Raw genomic sequence first — 18,839 nt, forward strand, 5'->3', positions numbered from 1 at the left:
AAAGATTTGTCATGGGTCCTCAGATCCTCAAAAGGTTCCGACCGCAAGGCACTACAGAGGGTAGTGCGAACGGCCCAGTACATCAATGGGGCCAAGCTTCCTGCCATCCAGGACCTCTATACCAGGAGTGTCAGAGGAAGGCCCTAAAAATTGTCAAAGACTCCAGCCACCCTAGTCATAGACGGTTCTATAGGCCTACTGTATTTATATTTGAATGCAGTCATCTCTATTTTAATTTTTTAAACTTTTTATATTTCACTTGCCTGTATCAATTGCAAAGACATTAGCAACATTGTATTTGTTGTAGTCAACTTTGTTCTGAGGTTATCGGCGGTCACAGGTAGATGGATAAACCATGTGATTCTATGTTTAGCGGTGATCTTTTGTGTATTAAGTGACGCGGGAGGTTAAAGAAGCATCTAATGAAGCACTAGCTGTTCTACGAGTGGTCTGAGGCAGAAGTTAGATTACGAACGTTTTCAAGTGCAACGTTAATAACAATGGTTTTGGAAAACACCTTGGAGATTTAACGATGCTCCTACGAAGGCTCTAACGATGAACTTAGCCTTGAGATGCTTTTGGAAAATCGGGCCCAGAGCTATTTCATACTATGTAATAAATTATGTGAGAGCTGAGAATTGACCTTAACAAAAAGCAACGTCCAAAAGAGTCCACAAAGCCTTATTTCCTTCTAAGTAAAAGCCAGAACAAAGCTTTTGTGTAAAAACTACTCCGGTTAATGTTGTCGCCTGAGAGCGGAGAGCCGGTGATGTGAGTGATTCGTCCTTTCCTGGTGTCACCGTGCACTAGTATCAGTCAGTGTATCCAGCACCACGTTGCCCCAGGGAGATGTGATGTACAGGCTGCTTCTCCATGTCTGGGACAATGTTTCTACATGACACCACACAGCTTCACAAACACACACACACGCACGCATGCACACACTCCACAACCCCTCTCTACCTTCTCCTCTCTCTCAGCTTCAAGACAACACCACTACCTCTTTTGCTATAATTGTTGTTGTGCTGACAATTCCCCACAACAATGGAGAGCTATACAGCAGCAGATGAGGGAATTACTGTTTCCACTTTTCTGATATTCCTCACCTCCTACACATTTATTCCTTCCTCTCATCATCCACTCCTCCACTCATTTAGCATTAGCATTTAAACTGTTGCATTTGCGATGCAATGTCCCGTCGTCAGGACTGTCGTAAATCTGGAGCGTTTGGGAGCTTTAAAGCCTTCCCTCGATTGGCGTAGAACCCACACGCCTGTGATCTGATAACCACCTCTAATTTGGAACGTTGAAAAGAGTTTACTGAAGTTGTATTTTCCCTCATTTACATTCATTCTGGGCATTTCACATTTATTTTCTCTTTCTCCCATAAATATGACAGAGATTGTAGAAATGCAGAATTGTGGACTGTAAAACCTAATGGAGGGAATGTTTTGACAATTGCCTTTTGTCAAATTTGATTTGAGATTTTTTTTATTTTGTATTGTGTTATGAACAACTGGCATTGGATTAAGACGGCGCTTGTACAAATCGTTTTCCGAGAATGATTGATGTTCTATTTCAAAGTAAACTAACAATAATAAACCATTAGGACTTTTCCTCACCGTCTGTGCTTTTTGAATTTGAATTTATAGTATCTAAGCTATTCATCATAGGCATGTCTGGCCATTTATATTAGTGCCAGAACCAGTGACTAAAGCACCTGCTCTTAGCCAAGTTATTATAGGAGGGGATTTCAGACAAAGCCGCCTCTTTTGATTCAAATCTGATATTAAACCATTCCTCAGAAGGTTGATCTGTGAGCTCCTTCAGTGAGTCAGATCCTGGTAGCTGGAAGACAAAACAGCAGCCTTGAAATCAGCTGTAGCTCTGAATAGAACAGAGCACTTAACATTCAGTGTGGACAATGCAGTAATTGCAATGTGATAATGTCCAGGCTGCCACCAATAGTGTGATGTAAATACACAGGTACAGATGTGTCACAGTAATACTAGTAAATGCAGTAACTAAAAGCCTGCATGTCGTCTGCTGTTGAAATGATGATGTCTGGTTTATAATGGATGGTTAAAGGGACCAAGACCAAGAGGACTAAGCTGATAATAGGACCAAGTAAATGGAGGGGTGCAGGAGTAGCGAAGGGGAAGTGCAGTCACAGTGCAATGCTAATGGGTAAGTGTGTACATGTAGATTGAGCTAATGGTTGGATTAGCTGTCAATCACTGACCTTGCCCACCAGTTCCTCCAGTCGCGGGACAGGTTTGCCCTTCTGGTGGCGCAATGTGGGAGGTGATTGGCCATCCCAGTCCTGTAGCTCCTCGATGCTCTTCAGGTAGAGCAGGGTCTTTAGACCCAGGCAGTAGTCCTCGATCAGAGTGAAGTCCTGGTTCTGCACCGCACTGCACACCTAGTGGCGGAAAATCGCACATGCACGCACACACGCATACAGGCACGCACACAAAACACACACACACAAACACTAATGATGTTATTAGTTACCAGTGAAAAGCATGAACTGACACACACCCTATAAATGTTCATAGCGGTGCTGACTAGTGGACAATCAACTGTATGAAAATATACAAACAAATTTAAAAACTATATATGCTCTATATAAACTCCATAACCAACATTTGGGCAACCGTTACACTAACTTGGGCACACAGTGCAAAGTACATAAATATGTAATTCGGAATTACACAACACAGAGTATTGAATTCCCCCATACTCTAGTACAGGGTTTCCCAAACCTGGTCCTGGGGCCCTCGCACTACACGACTGATTCAAATCATTCAAGCTTGATGATGAGTTGGCTATATGAATCAGCTGTGTAGTGCTAGAGCAAAAAACTAAACGTGCACACAGGGGAGGCCCATGACCGAGTTTGGGTCCAAGCCAGCGTTTTATAGGTCTCAGATACCACACTACCTACACACTGCTTACAGTCTCCACTCATTTACAAGGAAATCCATCTATTTAATTAAAGGTTAGTCAGATGGAATAAGGCTGATCACGGCAGCAGTCAGTTAGAGCAGGGTGGTGAAAGGCAGGCGTGTAGTAAAACTCCTGGGTGAGCCCCATTCACAAGGTTTATCCTCTCTTTCCTTCCTTCAGCAAAGAGAGAGACTATCTGATCTGCATCACACACTGGGAAACCTTGTCTTTGTGCGTCTGTCTGTCTCCACTACTTCATTTTGACAGAAGCCACGGTGCCACGGTGAGTCTTAGAGCAGCCGGAGAGATAAGACGACGTGCTTATCAGACACCGCCATCTATGAGCTGAGCTGAGCTGACATCGCCCTGCACTGATCTGACTGAGAACAACTCCAGGATTAAAACGAGGCCGAGTACTGAACCTAGGGGAACACCACATCAAACAGACCAGACTGAGGTCGGGGCCTGTTTTCACAAAGCGTCTCAGAGTATCGGTGCAGATTAGGATCAGGTCCTTCTTGTCCATATACTCTTAATCATCATGATCGAAAAGACAAAACTGATCCTAGATCAGCACTACTACTTCAGATGCTTGGGTTAGGTTAGTGGGGCGAGGTTTTGTCAATGTTGTTTTACATTGCTCTGAGATAGTCATAACAAATTATTTCTAGAGGGGGAAATGAACGTGAATCTGTTCTGCTGTGTCATTTGTGTATTACAAAAAGTAAATTCACCAGCAACTGGCCCCATGTTGTGAAAATTAAGGCATTTATTCTCTCAAGCTTTGGCTCAGAGATATGCTTTCATTAGGATTCTGATTTGCATAGCGCTGCTTGTTAAAAGAAAAAAAGATGGTTGTTGCCTGCCCCTATATGCCCTGCTCCAACTAAATAACACAGAATACATTTCTGATAAGGATGTCTACATCATTACAACAAATAGTATTGGGAGAAAACAACAGTGGACATGCATTAGATTTCAGTGATTCACAGGGAAAATATGTCAGTTATTAGGACTATACACTACTCCTTCTAGGAGGTAAAGACACAACATGTACAGAGCCTTCAGAAAGTATTCACAACCGTTGACTTTTTCCACATTTTGCTGATTAAATTGAGATTTATTGTCACTGGCCTACAAACAATACCCCATAATGTAAAAATAATGGTTACAGACATTTTTACAAATTTATAAAAAATGTAAAGTTTACATTTCTTGAGTCAATAAATATTCAACCAATTTGTTATGGCAATTCTAAATAGGTTCAGGAGTAAATACAGTGGGGCAAAAAAGTATTTAGTCAGCCACCAATTGTGCAAGTTCTCCCACTTAAAAAGATGAGAGAGGCCTGTAATTTTCATCACAGGTACACACTTCAACTATGACAGACAAAATTAGAAAAAAAATCCAGAAAATCACATTGTAGGATTTTTAATGAATTTATTTGGTGGAAAATAAGTATTTGGTCAATAACAAAAGTTTATCTCAATACTTTGTTATAAACCCTTTATTGGCACTGACAGAGGTCAAATGTTTTCTGTAAGTCTTCACAAGGTTTTCACACACTGTTGCTGGTATTTTGGCCCATTCCTCCATGCAGATCTCCTCTATAGCATTGATGTTTTGGGGCTGTTGCTGGGCAACACGGACTTTCAACTCCCTCTAAAGTGGCTAGGCCACTCCAGGACCTTGAAATGCTTCTTACGAAGCCACTCCTTCGTTGCCCAGGCGGTGTGTTTGGGATCATTGTCATGATGAAAGACCCAGCCACGTTTCATCTTCAATGCCCTTGCTGATGGAAGGAGGTTTTCACTCAAAATCTCACAATACATGGCCCCATTCATTCTTTCCTTTACACGGATCAGTCGTCCTGGTCCCTTTGCAGAAAAACAGCCCCAAAGCATGATGTTTCCACCCCCATGCTTCACAGTAGGTATGGTGTTCTTTGATGCAACTCAGCATTCTTTGTCCTCCAAACACGACGAGTTGAGTTTTTACCAAAAAGTTATATTTTGGTTTCATCTGACCATATGACATTCTCCCAATCTTCTTCTGGATCATCCAAATGCTCTCTAGCAAACTTCAGACGGGCCTGGACAAGTACTGGCTTAAGCAGGGGGACACGTCTGGCACTGCAGGATTTGAGTCCCTGGCGGCGTAGTGTGTTACTGATGGTAGGCTTTGTTACTTTGGTCCCAGCTCTCTGCAGGTCATTCACTAGGTTCCACCGTGTGGTTCTGGGATTTTTGCTTACCGTTCTTGTAATCATTTTGACCCCACAGGGTTTGATCTTGCGTGGAGCACCAGATCGAGGGAGATTATTAGTGGTCTTGTATGTCTTCCATTTCCTAATAATTGCTCCCACAGTTGATTTCTTCAAACCAAGCTGCTTACCTATTGCAGATTTAGTCTTCCCAGCTTGGTGCAGGTCTACAATTTTGTTTCTGGTGTCATTTGACAGCTCTTTGGTCTTGGCCATAGTGGAGTTTGGAGTGTGACTGTTTGAGGTTGTGGACAGGTGTCTTTTATACTGATAACAAGTTCAAACAGGTGCCATTAATACAGGTAACGAGTAGAGGACAGAGGAGCCTCTTAAAGAAGAAGTTACAGATCTGTGAGAGACAGAAATCTTGCTTGTTTGTCGGTGGATTTTTTTCTCTCATTTTGTCTGTCATAGTTGAAGTGTACCTATGATGAAAATTACAGGCCTCTCTCATCTTTTTAAGTGGGAGAACTTGCACAATTGGTGGCTGACTAAATACTTTTTGCCCCACTGTATGTTTTTAACAAGTTACATAATAAGTTGCATGGACTCACTCTGTGTGCAATAATAGTGTTTAACATGATTTTTGAATGAATACCTCATCTCTGTACCCCACACGTACAATTATCTATAAAGGTCCCTCAGCCGCGCAGTGAATTTCAAACACAGATTCAACCACAAAGACCAGGAAGGTTTTCTAATGCCTCGCAAAGAAAGGCACCTGGTAGATGAACAACAACAAAAAACCAAACATTGAATATCCCTTTGAGCATGGTAAAGTTATTAATTACACTTTGGATGGTGTATCAATACACCCAGTACAAAGATAAAGGTGTTCAATTCCATATCAGTTGCCAGAGAGGAAGGAAACCGCCCAGGGATTTCACCATGAGGCCAATGGTAACTAAAACAGTTAAGAGTTTAACGGCTATGAAAGGAAAACAATTAGGATGGAGCAACTAGGGCTGTGGCGGTCCCGAAATTACATCAGCCGGTGAGTGTCAAGCAAATAACTTATGGTCTCACGGTAATTGACTGTTAATTAACATGAACACATTTAGCATCTCCTGGCGTACACACATAGCCTACAAGCCATTTAAAAAAGTCTAATAAATCCACGTAATATAGCCTACACCTTCACAATAAATCCATTATGTACTTTAGACAGGTCTAAAGAAGCATGATATGATGAAAATGTAGAATATTTCAGAAGAACAGAATAGCATACTCTGAGTTGTCCTTAGGTCCTGATCTGGCTATGCAATATGGCTGTGGGCTACACTAGTTAATTTAGCAGACAAGATTTGCTTATAATTCTGTGGTATTGCTTTATATTATGTAATAGTATGATGAATACAATTGAACAAAGCTAAATAAAATATAAACATTTTCTCCCAAAAATGTGAGGGAGTGCACACAAATCAAATCAATTTTTATTTGTCACATACACATGGTTAGCAGATGTTAATGCGAGTGTAGCGAAATGCTTGTGCTTCTAGTTCCGACAATGCAGTAATAACGAACAAGTAATCTAACTAACAATTCCAAAAAAACTACTGTCTTATACACAGTGTAAGGGGATAAAGAATATGTACATAAGGATATATGAATGAGTGATGGTACAGAGCAGCATAGGCAAGATACAGTAGATGATATCGAGTACAGTATATACATATGAGATGAGTATGTAAACCAAGTGGCATGCGGCTATTCTGTGTTGAGCGGTTAACAAGGAAAAAGGTACTCCTATATAGTTAATTTAGAGTTATTAATGTAACTTTAGGTGTTCTACAAATGTTGGGCTACATTTTGATTTTGAATACATTGTAAGGCTGAGACTCTAATGATGATTTGAAAAAAGAGCTCTGCTTTTTTTTTTTTTTGCAGGATGTGCACACTCCAATAGTCTCTCATTCACAATTTGACAAGCACTTGATAATGCCTCGAATTTCACAACGGCATCCCATTTGTGGGCGTAATGCACCCTAAAAAAAAATCCATGCCTTTTGTAGCCCGGAGTGCTGCGTTGTGCCCTTCTCCCCGAGCGTGCTGCGCATTCCCGAAGAGTCTCTCACTCATACAGCTCTCCGTTACGTGATTGGGTCTTTCTCACAGGCTACAAGTTCAGACAGACACATTGGAGATGCAACTGTGCGTGTCCTTATCCAATTCCGAGGTGCATATTGAAGATATTGGATGAACTGTCCACATTTACTTTTTTGTCAGCCAACAAGATGAGTAGGCCTAACGAACAGCAAAAGCACTAGCCTACGTCAATCTACTCTCCCCCATAGTACAAAACTCAGCCTATTCTATTCTGTGCGACAAATAAATATTACAAACCGTCTGGGACAGTTGTGGGATGCGATAGATCCCAAATTAATACTAGCATCAACAAAAACATTTTATGCAATGTGGCTGATGCAACACATTAGAACTTTTAGCTTAAAATGTTGATAAAGTATTAGGCTATTTCTTCACATTATAAACGCGGCAATGCGCACATGGTATTAGGCTATAAGCGCAAATGGTGCATTGTTATGGTAAAAATTATCTTCCCTAAACATGAAACTCACACGCTGCTTATAAACTCAGCAAAACAAGAAACGTCCTCTGACTGTCAACTGCGTTGATTTTCAGCAAACGTAACATGTGTAAATATTTGTATGAACATAACAAGATTCAACAACTGATACATAAACTGAACAAGTTCCACAGACATGTGACTAACAGAAATGGAATAATGTGTCCCTAAACAAAGGAGGGGGGTCAAAATCAAAAGTAACAGTCAGGATCTGGTGTGGCCACCAGCTGCATTAAGTACTGCAGTGCATCTTCTCCTCATGAACTGCACCAGATTTGCCAGTTCTTGCTGGGAGATATTACCCCACTCTTCCACCAAGGCACCTGCAAGTTCCCGGACATTTCTGGGGGGGAATGGCCCTAGCCCTCACCCTCCGATCCAACAGGTGCCAGACGTGCTCAATGGGATTGAGATCCGGGCTCTTTGCTAGCCATGGCAGAACACTAACATTCCTGTCTTGCAGGAAATCACGCACAGAACGAGCAGTATGGCTGGTGGCATTGTCATGCTAGAGGGTCATGTCAGGATGAGCCTGCAGGAAGGGTACCACATGAGGGTGGAGGATGTCTTCCCTGTAACGCACAGCTTTGCCTGTAATGACCGTACTGGGAGTGTCCTAAGATTTCATAACTGTGACCTTAAATGCCTACAGTCTGTAAGCTGTTAGTGTCTTAACGACCGTTCCACAGGTGCATGTTCATTAATTGTTTATGGTTCATTGAACATGCATGAGAAACAGTGTTTAAACCCTTTACAATAAAGATCTGTGAAGTTATATGAATTATCTTTGAAAGGCATGGTCCTGAGAAAGGAACATTTCTTTTATATGCCAGTTAGGCTCTACACCCCATGTAAAGCGGATTAATGTGCTTTTGGCCACTTTAATTGTGAATCAAACCTTTTTAAAACACATAGGCCTATGGGCTAGGCTACATGAGGTGTGTGACTATGATTCACAAAAAAAAGTATAGTTTCTTATGCTGGACATCCTTCACAAGTGACAATATATCATTCAAGTGACAGGCTAATATTGTCACCCATCAGAGTATTCTTGATTTAATCTCGTCTTTACATAATACTAAATAATATGTGTGTGACATTTGTTTGGATTTAGAATGGACCATCATCATGCACCTGTATCGAAACAGGGGCAGCGGGAAAAAATACATGTCAACTATGTACTTAAATAGGGAATGGAGTACGCTTTTCCCCGTGGTTCATTTTCATGCCAGCCAGGTAAGCTATACTCCTGTTGTAAATATAATCAATGTGCTTAACAGCCTTTAGAAATGTTGCGCAACATGAGCTGATGGGCTCTCATGAAGTGTTTGATTAGATTGTCAAATACATTTGCATTTATGTCAGAGTTATTACAGGGACAGTAGAGTGCTGAGTAGCAGGCAGTTATCAAGTTTGGTAGGCTACCATTGACCAGCAGCAGCATCAGAGCTTGGAGAAGCTGAATTACTGTGACTAAGCGGTCATGTGGAATTTGACTGCCTTTAAGACACGTGGCCGCCGGTGTGGCGGTAATACAGTCAGCGCAGCAGCCCTAGGATCAACAATGTTGTAGTTACTCCACAATAATAACTTAATTGACAGAGTGAAAAGAAGGAAGCCTGAACAGAATAAAAATATTCCAAAACATGCATCCTGTTTACAACAAGTCACTAAAGTAATACTGCAAAAAATGTGGCAAAGCAATTCACTTTTTGTCCTGAATACAAAGTGTTATGTTTGGGGCAAATCCAATACAACACATTTCTGAGTACCACTCTCCATATATTCAAGCATAGTGGTGGTTACATCATGTTATGGGTATGCTTGTAATCGTTAAGGACTGGGGAGTTTTTCAGGACAAAAAATAAAATGAAAGAAGATGAGCAAAGGCAAAATCCTAGATGAAAACCTGGTTCAGTTTGCTTTCAATTCACCTTTCAGCGGGACAATAACCTAAAACACAAGGCCAAATTTACATTGAAGTTGCTTACCAAGAAGACAGTGAATGTTCCAGAGTGGCCGAGTAACAGTTTATACTTTAATCTGCTTGAATATCTATGGCAAAACCTGAAAATGCTTGTCTAGCAATGGTCAACAACCAATTTGACAGTGCTTGAAGAATTGTGAAAGGGGCAAATGTTGCAAAATCCAGGTGAGGAATGCTCTTAGAGACCCAGAAAGACTCAGCTGAAAATGCTACTAAAGGTGATTCTAACATGTATTGACTCAGGGGGTTGAATACTTATCTAATCAAGATATTTTAGTGCTTAGATTTTTCATAAATCTTTTACAAGTGTTGGAATTGTTCTTACACTTTGAAAATTACACAGTATGTTGTGTAGATCGTTATCCAACAATTACAATTTTAATCCCACTTTGAAACACAACAAAGTGTGGAAAAAGTCAAGGGGTGTGATTTACTTTCCAAATGCACTGTATATCTCTGATCAAAAAGAAGTGAAAAATATGCAAATGCTTGTTGTTGGAGGAGAGTGGTGGTGAAGGAAAACTAAAACATGGGGCTGGAAACGTGTTGTTGTGTGCTCTTCCGCCACCTTACTTTACATCAGAGGGAAATAGAGCAGGTCTCTCCTGAGAAACACATGCGTTAAATACTGCCCGTCCACCCACGGAGGAGAGAGCCGTCAGCAGAAATCTGAGGACAGTCTTCTTTATGAGAGCCATTAGAGAGTAAATATGAATCACATTCTATTAAATAGCTAGGTACAGCAGTTTACCATACTGTCGTGTACTGTAGCAAGTATTCTCTTATCAGTCCACATGTAAAGGCTGATTGGTCAAATATGGTCAGAAAATACATTAATGTATGCATGAGCAAGCGCACACCAAACACACACACTGCACATTATATTATCACAGAATATGTTCTATAATAAGTAAATTGACAGTGAGCTTGCTTTTTGAAAGACATTATGTTATATCTTCAGAGTTCTACTGCTGAATCTGGGCCTTACAGTGTGTGTGTGTACGGCCGCCTCGCTTCGCGTTCCTAGGAAACTATGCAGTATTTTGTTTTTTTACGTGTTATTTCTTACATTGGTACCCCAGGTCATCTTAGGTTTTATTACATACAGTTGGGAGGAACTACTGGGTATAAGAGCAATGTCAACTCACCATCATTACGACCAGGAATACGACTTTCCCGAAGCGGATCCTGTGTTTTGCCCACCACCCAGGACAATGGATCGGTTCCCAGCCGGCGAACGAAAACAACGTCGCCGTAAAAGGGGCAGACGAAGCGGTCTTCTGGTCAGGCTCCGGAAACGGGCACATCGCGCACCGCTCCCGAGCATACTACTCGCCAATGTCCAGTCTCTTGACAACAAGGTTGATGAAATCCGAGCAAGGGTGGTATTCCAGAGAGACATAAGAGACTGTAACGTTCTTTGCTTCACGGAAACATGGCTCACTCGAGACACGCTATCGGAGTCGATAAAGCCAGCTGGTTTCTTCACGCATTGCGCCGACAGAAACAAGTAAGAAGAGGGGCAGGGGGATATGCCTTATGAGTAACGAGACGTGGTGTGATCATACCGAGACGTGGTGTTTACGGACATATTCAATCAATCCTTATCCCAGTCTGCTGTTCCCACATGCTTCAAGAGGGCCACCATTGTTCTTGTTTCCAAGAAAGCTAAGGTATCTGAGCTAAACGATTACCGCCCCGTAGCACTCACTTCTGTCATCATGAAGTGCTTTGAGAGACTAGTCAGGGATCATATCACCTCCACCCTACCCGACACACTAGACCCACTCCAATTTGCTTACCGCCCCAATAGGTCCACAGACGAAGCAATCGCAACCACAATGCACACTTCCCTAACCCGTCTGGACAAGAGGAATACCTATGTGAGAATGTTGTTCATCAACTACAGCTCAGCATTTAACACTATAGTACCCTCCAAACTCGTCATCAAACTCGAGACGTTGGGTCTCGACCCCGCCCTGTGCAACTGGGTATTGGACTTCCTGACGGGCCTCCCCCAGGTGGTGAGGGTAGGTAACAACATCTCCACCCCACAAATCCTCAACAGTGGGGCTCCACAAGGGTGCATTCTGAGCCCTCTCCTGTACTCCCTGTTTACCCACGACTGCGTGGCCACGCACGCCTCCAACTCAATCATCAAGTTTGCAGACAATACTACAGTGGTAGGCTTGATTACCAACAATGACGAGACGGCCTACAGGGAGGAGGTGAGGGCCCCCGGAGTGTGGTGTCAGGAAAATAACCTCACACTCAACGTCAACAAAACAAAGGAGATGATCGTGGACTTCATGAAACAGCAGAGGCAGCACCCCTCTATCCACATCGATGGGACAGTAGTGGAGAGGGTAGTAAGTTTCATGTTCCTCGGCGTACACATCACGGACAAACTGAATTGGTCCACCAACACAGACAGCGTAATGAAGAAGGCGCAGCAGAGCCTCTTCAACCTCAGGTGGCTGAAGAAATTTGGCTTGTCACCAAAAAAGCACACTTTTACAGATGCACAATCGAGAGCATCCTGTCGGGCTGAATCACCGCCTGGTACGGCAACTGCTCCGCCCACAACCGTAAGGCTCTCCAGAGGGTAGTGAGGTCTGCACAACGCATCACCGGGGGCAAACTACCTGCCCTCCAAGACACCTACACCACCCGATGTCACAGGAAGGGCCATAAAGATCATCAAGGACAACAACCACCCGAGCCACTGCCTGTTCACCCCGCTATCACCCAGAAGGCGAGCGAGGTCAGTACAGGTGCATCAAAGCAGGGACCGAGAGACTGAAAAACAGCTTCTATCGTATCACTAGCCACTTTAAACAATGCCACTTAATATAATGTTTACATACCCTACATTACTCATCTCATATGTATATACTGTACTTAATACCATCTACTGCATCTTGCCTATGCCGTTCTGTACCATCCCTCATTCATATATCTTTATGTACATATTCCTCATCCCTTTACACTTGTGTGTATCAGACAGTTGTTGTGAATTGTTAGGTTAGATTACTCGTTGGTTATTACTGTGTGTGTGTGTGCGCGTGTGCGTGTGTAGGAGAATGTCCATTAGTGCTTTTCATTTTGCTCAGAACATCAAAGTATGTGATGTCCTCGCGTGCTGCATTTAGCGTTAATGTAGCCGACTGCTGAAATAAATCGAAGTGAGAATTTCTAAGTAGTTTTCAGGCAATTGAGACAGCAGGTCCTTTTTATCTGCTCTGAAAACTGGGGCTACGCATTGATTTCAACTCCTTCTGAGATCTGAAATGCTTTTAGATTCCCTGCTCTCCCTCTCGACCTCTCCCTCTTTCTCTTTTTGTCCCTCTCTTTCTCTCTGACGCTGTCAGCTCTTTTATTCCCGATGATAGAATCCTGGCATTTAGTACAACAGCGTCTTCGCCAAAAGAAAGATCGATTCATTCAGCTTTCAAATGCTACAATGACTATGGATGAACCAACCTCAGTGCTTTTGATTTCAGCTCCTATGTCTGATACTTAGATCCTAACCACTGATATTTAGTCTTGATCTTCAGGTAAAAGAGAAACCAAGTCTGGGGGGGAAAGTAAATACATTTTTACAAGTCAATGAATATGAGCAATTTCCAGTAGAGTTCAGTTAGGGGTTGTGGTGAGGTGGACAGAAACGTAACCTTTCCTCTGAAGAGTTGAATAGTTTGCATGTTGAATGGACTGCTATTCCTTTCACTCACGCTGGCAACGTTTGGATGTTTTCAAAAGGTACTATTACAAATTCCTGATGTTTACTGGGCTCAAACAACAAGTCATGTTAGCTACTTGACAATGGGTCTTTCATGGCAGTACAGAGCTGTTGACGTGGACCAAGGACAAGGGGAATGGTCACCCTGGGTCATTAAAATCAAACTAGTTGGTCATCAGTAAAATATAGCTCCATTTCCTGCTAAAGACATGTCAATAAAATAACTGTCTGAATCTCCATCACTGGCCAGATCACCATAACAAAGCATCAACTTCACAATTCAATCAAAATGATTAAAAATAACTGAGATAACTGGGATAGCACAAAAAAACAATTGCGATAACTGGGATAGCACATTGCTACTTTATAACATTGATCAGATGTAAATTGGGCCTTTATTAAAGACCAAGGTAATCCCTTATCGCATTGAGGACAAGAAGGTGATGAATACAAATCATTAAAATCCAGACGGAAAATATTTACACACGAAGCAACTTACTATCGCACAGTCAATTTTAGTCGTTTAGTAAGTTCACCATTCGGCGATTCTCACTGTTAAACATCGCACATGTTCAACACAATGGCTCTTGCATGTTATGGACCTTATTCACATCGTAATGGTGCAGTAAAGGGCATATGAGAAAAAGGAATATTGCACACATGTAGTAGTTGATAGTTATATGGCGAAGGAGAGCAAGAAGAAAAGAGAGAAGGGGAGAGAGAACCCCCCAGGGTCATTGCAAATGAATGTTTTTGTGAATGAATTAACTAAGAAGTATCGATTTACAAGTGAATCTCATCAACCCCTGACTACAGTATGTGAATTCACGAGGATATATTTCAGCCATGCAGCATTTTTGGATTTTTCCTTCTCAAAGCTTTAACGTCTGTCAAATAATGGTTTACAAAATTTCTTTAAATTTAAAAAAAAAAAGTAGATTCACTGGGTTTTCACTGACCTGGCTTTCTCAGTTAAGGTTTTCTTAACAAACATTACTATACTATCTATCGAGAAATCAATTAAAACGATGTGTCTAAGTCTCCATAACAAAAGCCTGACCTTCAAGCACTGCTCTCATCATGTGTTGTCAATGACAAGCATACTTTCAAGGCTTCCCTTTGCAACAACTTCTTTATAAAATCTTCAAGACCAAGAAGCAATGATGGGTCTATGAGAGACGGGAAGCTCCTGAATGGACTTCATCACATTGTTTGTTCTGAGAAGAATGTGTCTGATGCATCTCAGAACCAATCATGGTCTATTTCAGACAACACAGTATGTCTCTCTTCCTGTACTACATACAGTACAATCCACAGAGCCCACAGCAGTGATTCTCACATTCAACACCCACCATCGTTCTTCAGTCTTCAACTTCCGAGTGACAAGACGTGCTGATTGTAACCGCCAGGTATTACAACATATTGTTTCAGACCCATTCTGTATTCAATGCCTTCTCACTGCTAATTTCCTTGGCGATTCATATTAATTTGCTACTGTGTGTGCAGATACCATCTTACTGTTTGTTGTATGTCTGACAAAACCAGACAAATACAGATCCACAAAGCCTTTTGATAAATGTGTTCAGGCAATGGGAAAGACGTCATTGGAATTTCTTTTGGACTGAAATATGTCTGTATGTGTATGATTCCATTTAGGCCAAAACACCTCTGTGCTATCCCCCTCACACAAAAAACCCCCCCCAAGAATCTCTTAACCACAGAAAGTCACCCAAACTTATCTGAAGCTAACTTATAATCCATCCATTAAACTGTATAATTACAACGACAAACTTGTATTCTCTTTTATCAAGGTAAAAAGCATACAAATGAATGAAATTTCAAATGATGATTGAATCGTGCTCAATGGAATACAAATGAAGGCTTTTCAAAAGACAGAACACTTCTCCCTAAATAGATGGCATTCTGATTTCATCGAGAGCGTTATTTTTTTTTATTCCGTAATTAACTTTTCCCATTAATTCAGTGGGAGGAATCTCTGGTTGCATGCGCTGAGACTCCTCAGATCCCCTGTGTTAAGATTTGACAGCGCAGGTGGAGGGGTGGCATTACCAAAATATTAAATCATCTAGAAAGAGAAAACCATAAAGAGTGGATGCATTTATTCACAGATTGTGATTCAATTTGCATGCTGATTCTGTTGCTGATTACTCCCTAGGCACGAACCACTGAGGGAAGTTAAATGAACAGTGAAGTTAAAAACCCACTTTCCCAATTTAAATATCAAAAGTTGATGGAATATTCAAGTAATAAAGTTGAAGAAAGGAATTCTTGGCCTTGGTCTGTATACTGCCATAGTGACACAATGTGGCTAGCAGTGTGTTTTGAGGCTTGATAACATGATCAAACAGACCGATATAACAGCTACACGACAACACAAACCAAACCAGTGAAACACATGTAAATACACACAGCAGATGGAGTATTGAATGCAACCAATGATTTTCACAGCCAGCGGCCCAGCTTGAGGTAAAATATACTTAACAGTACAGTTTGTCAAGTCTGAATCTGTTAACTAGTAAAAAACAATACAGCTATATGTTTTATTGTCATATACACCAGATACAGTTTATATACACTTAGGATGGAGTCATTAAAACTCGTTTTTTCAAACACTCCACAAATTTCTTGTTAAACTATAGTTCTGGCAAGTCGGTTAGGACATCTACTTCGTGCATGACACAAGTCATTTTTCCAACAATTGTTTACTGACAGATTATTTCACTGTATCACAATTCCAGTGGGTCAGAAGTTTACATACACTAAGTTGACTGTGGCTTTAAACAGCTTGGAAAATTCCAGATAATGATGTCATGGCTTTAGAAGCTTCTGATAGGCTAATTGACATCATTTGAATCAAATGGAGGTGAACCTGTGGATGTATTTCAAGGTCTACCTTCAAACTCAGTGCCTCTTTGCTTGACAGCATGGAAATATCAAAATAAATCAGCCAAGACCTCAGAAACACAATTGTAGACCTCCACAAGTCTGGTTCATCCTTGGAAGCAATTTCCAAATGCCTGAAGGTACCACGTTCATCTGTACAAACACCATGGGACCACGCAGCCGTCATACCGCTCAGGAAGGAGACACGTTCTGTCTCCTAGAGATGAACGTACTTTGGTGAGAAAAGTGCAAATCAATCCCAGAACAGCAGCAAAAGACCTTGTGAAGATGCTGGAGGAAACAGGTACAAAAGTATCTATATCCACAGTAAAACCATACCTATATTGACATAACCTGAAAGGCTGCTCAGCAAGGAAGAAGCCACATCTCCAAAACCTCCATAAAAAAGCCAGACTACGATTTGCAACTGCACATGGGGACAAAGATCATACTTTTTGGAGAAATGTACTCTGGTCTGATGAAGCAAAAATAGAACTGTTTGGCTATAATGACCATCGTTATGTTTGGAGGAAAAGGGGGGAGGCTTGCAAACAGAAGAACACCATCCCAACCTTGAAGCACGGGGGGGGCAGCATCATGTTGTAGGGGTGCTTTGCTGCAGGAGGGACTGGTGTACTTCACAAAATAGGATAATTTTGTGGATATATTGAAGCAACATCTCAAGACATCAGTCAGGAAGTTAAAGCTTGGTCGCAAATGGGTCTTCCAAATCGGCAATGACCACAAGCATACTTCCAAAGTTGTGGCAAAATGGCTTAAGGACAACAAAGTCAAGGTATTGGAGTGGCCATCACAAAGCCCTGACCTCAATCCTAAAGAAAATGTGTGGGAAATATTGAAAAACGTGTACGAGCACGGAGGCCTACAAACCTGACTCAGTTACACCAGCTCTGTCAGGAGGAATTAGCCAAAATTAACTCAACTTATTGTGGGAAGCTTGTGGAAGGCAATTTTAAAGGCAATGCCAAATACAAATACTACCAAATACTAAATGAGTGTATGTAAACCTCTGACTCACTGGGAATGTGATGAAAGAAATATGCTGAAATAAATCATTCTCTCTACTGTTATTCTGACATTTCACATTCTTAAAATAAAGTGGTGATCCTAACTGACCTAAGACAGGGCATTTTTACTAGGATTAAATGTCAGGAATTGTGAAAAACTGAGTTTAAATGTATTTTGCTAAGGTGTATGTAAACTTCCGACTACAACTGTAGCTTCAGTGAAATGTGTTGTTTTACAGGGTCAGTCATAGTAATACAACACGCCTGGAGCAAATTAGGGACCAGTGCTTTGATGGTCACATCAAAGGATTTTTCACCTTGTCGTCTCAGTTATTCCAACCAGTGACCTTTCGATTACTGGCCCAACAGTCTAACCGCTAGGCTACCTGCCGCCCCTAGTATAAATGGTATATGGTGAGATGGAGGAGGCCAGATGGCATTGTGTTCGCTGTATCAACAGCATAGATGCCCTAAACAGGGAGAGAGCTGGAGAGATAGAGAATAAAAGAGAGCGCGATAGATAGAGAGAGCGAGAGAAAGATAGGGGTAGAGAGAGAGAGAGAAAGAGAGGGGTAGAGAGTAAGATTGAGATAGAGAAAGAAAGGGGTAAAAGAAAGAGACAGAGAGAAAGAGAGAGAGAGAGAGAGAGAGAGAAAGAGCGAGAGAGAGAAAGAGCGAGAGAGAGAAAGAGCGAGAGAGGGAAAGAGCGAGAGAGGGAAAGAGCGAGAGAGAGAAAGAGCGAGAGAGAGAAAGAAAGGGGTAGAGAGAGAGAGAGAGAGAGAGAGAGAGAGAGAGAGAGAGAGAGAGAGAGAGAGAGAGAAAGAGAGAGCGAAAGAGAGAGAGAGAAAGAAAGGGGTAGAGAGAGAGGGGTAGAGAGAGAGAGAAAAAGAGAGAGAGAAAGAGAGAGAGATGGTTGCAGTGCTGTTACCTGCAGAGGTAAAGACGAGAGAAACAGAGAGCGGTGAGAGAGAAGTGGAGAGACAGAAAGAGAGGTAGAGAGAGATAGATGGTTGCAGAGCCGTTACCTGCAGGACAGAAGCTCCAGCATGAAGGAACTGCAGACCAGACTCCGCTGAGTCGATGCCCCCAGTGGCCAGGATGGGAAAGCCAGGCAGGCTTTTGGCGATGGCGGATACAGCACGCAGGGCGATGGGCCGGATGGCGTTTCCTGTAGACAGAAACATAAATGTAGAAACAGTGGCAGAAATCACCATTTACATACATGTATACCTGCGGATGTGTAGGAGCTAGCTAGGGATGGGTCCAATTGTTGTTGTTGTCGGCTTGGCAACGCTTACCGGTATTTTTACTTTTTATTTCACCTTTATTTAACCAGGTAGGGCAGTTAAGAACAAGTTCTCATTTACAACTGCGACCTGGCC

The 18,839-nt window shown here is 41.9% G+C and overlaps 1 protein-coding gene across 2 annotated transcripts in view; it reads right to left on the minus strand.

Moving 5' to 3' along the window:
• Positions 1 to 18,839, minus strand: part of LOC112215544 (dihydropyrimidine dehydrogenase [NADP(+)]) — a 220,427-nt gene that overhangs the window by 15,833 nt on the left and 185,755 nt on the right. For both annotated transcript variants that reach the window (XM_024374642.2, XM_024374644.2), the window contains 2 exons: positions 18,483 to 18,625; positions 2,243 to 2,422 (listed from right to left, as the gene is read on the minus strand). In XM_024374642.2, coding sequence (XP_024230410.1) covers positions 2,243 to 2,422; positions 18,483 to 18,625 — 323 coding nt within the window. The remainder of the gene's footprint in view (positions 1 to 2,242; positions 2,423 to 18,482; positions 18,626 to 18,839) is intronic.

Source organism: Oncorhynchus tshawytscha, linkage group LG16 (genome assembly GCF_018296145.1).
Source record: "Oncorhynchus tshawytscha isolate Ot180627B linkage group LG16, Otsh_v2.0, whole genome shotgun sequence".
Classification (NCBI taxonomy): Eukaryota; Metazoa; Chordata; class Actinopteri; order Salmoniformes; family Salmonidae; genus Oncorhynchus; species Oncorhynchus tshawytscha.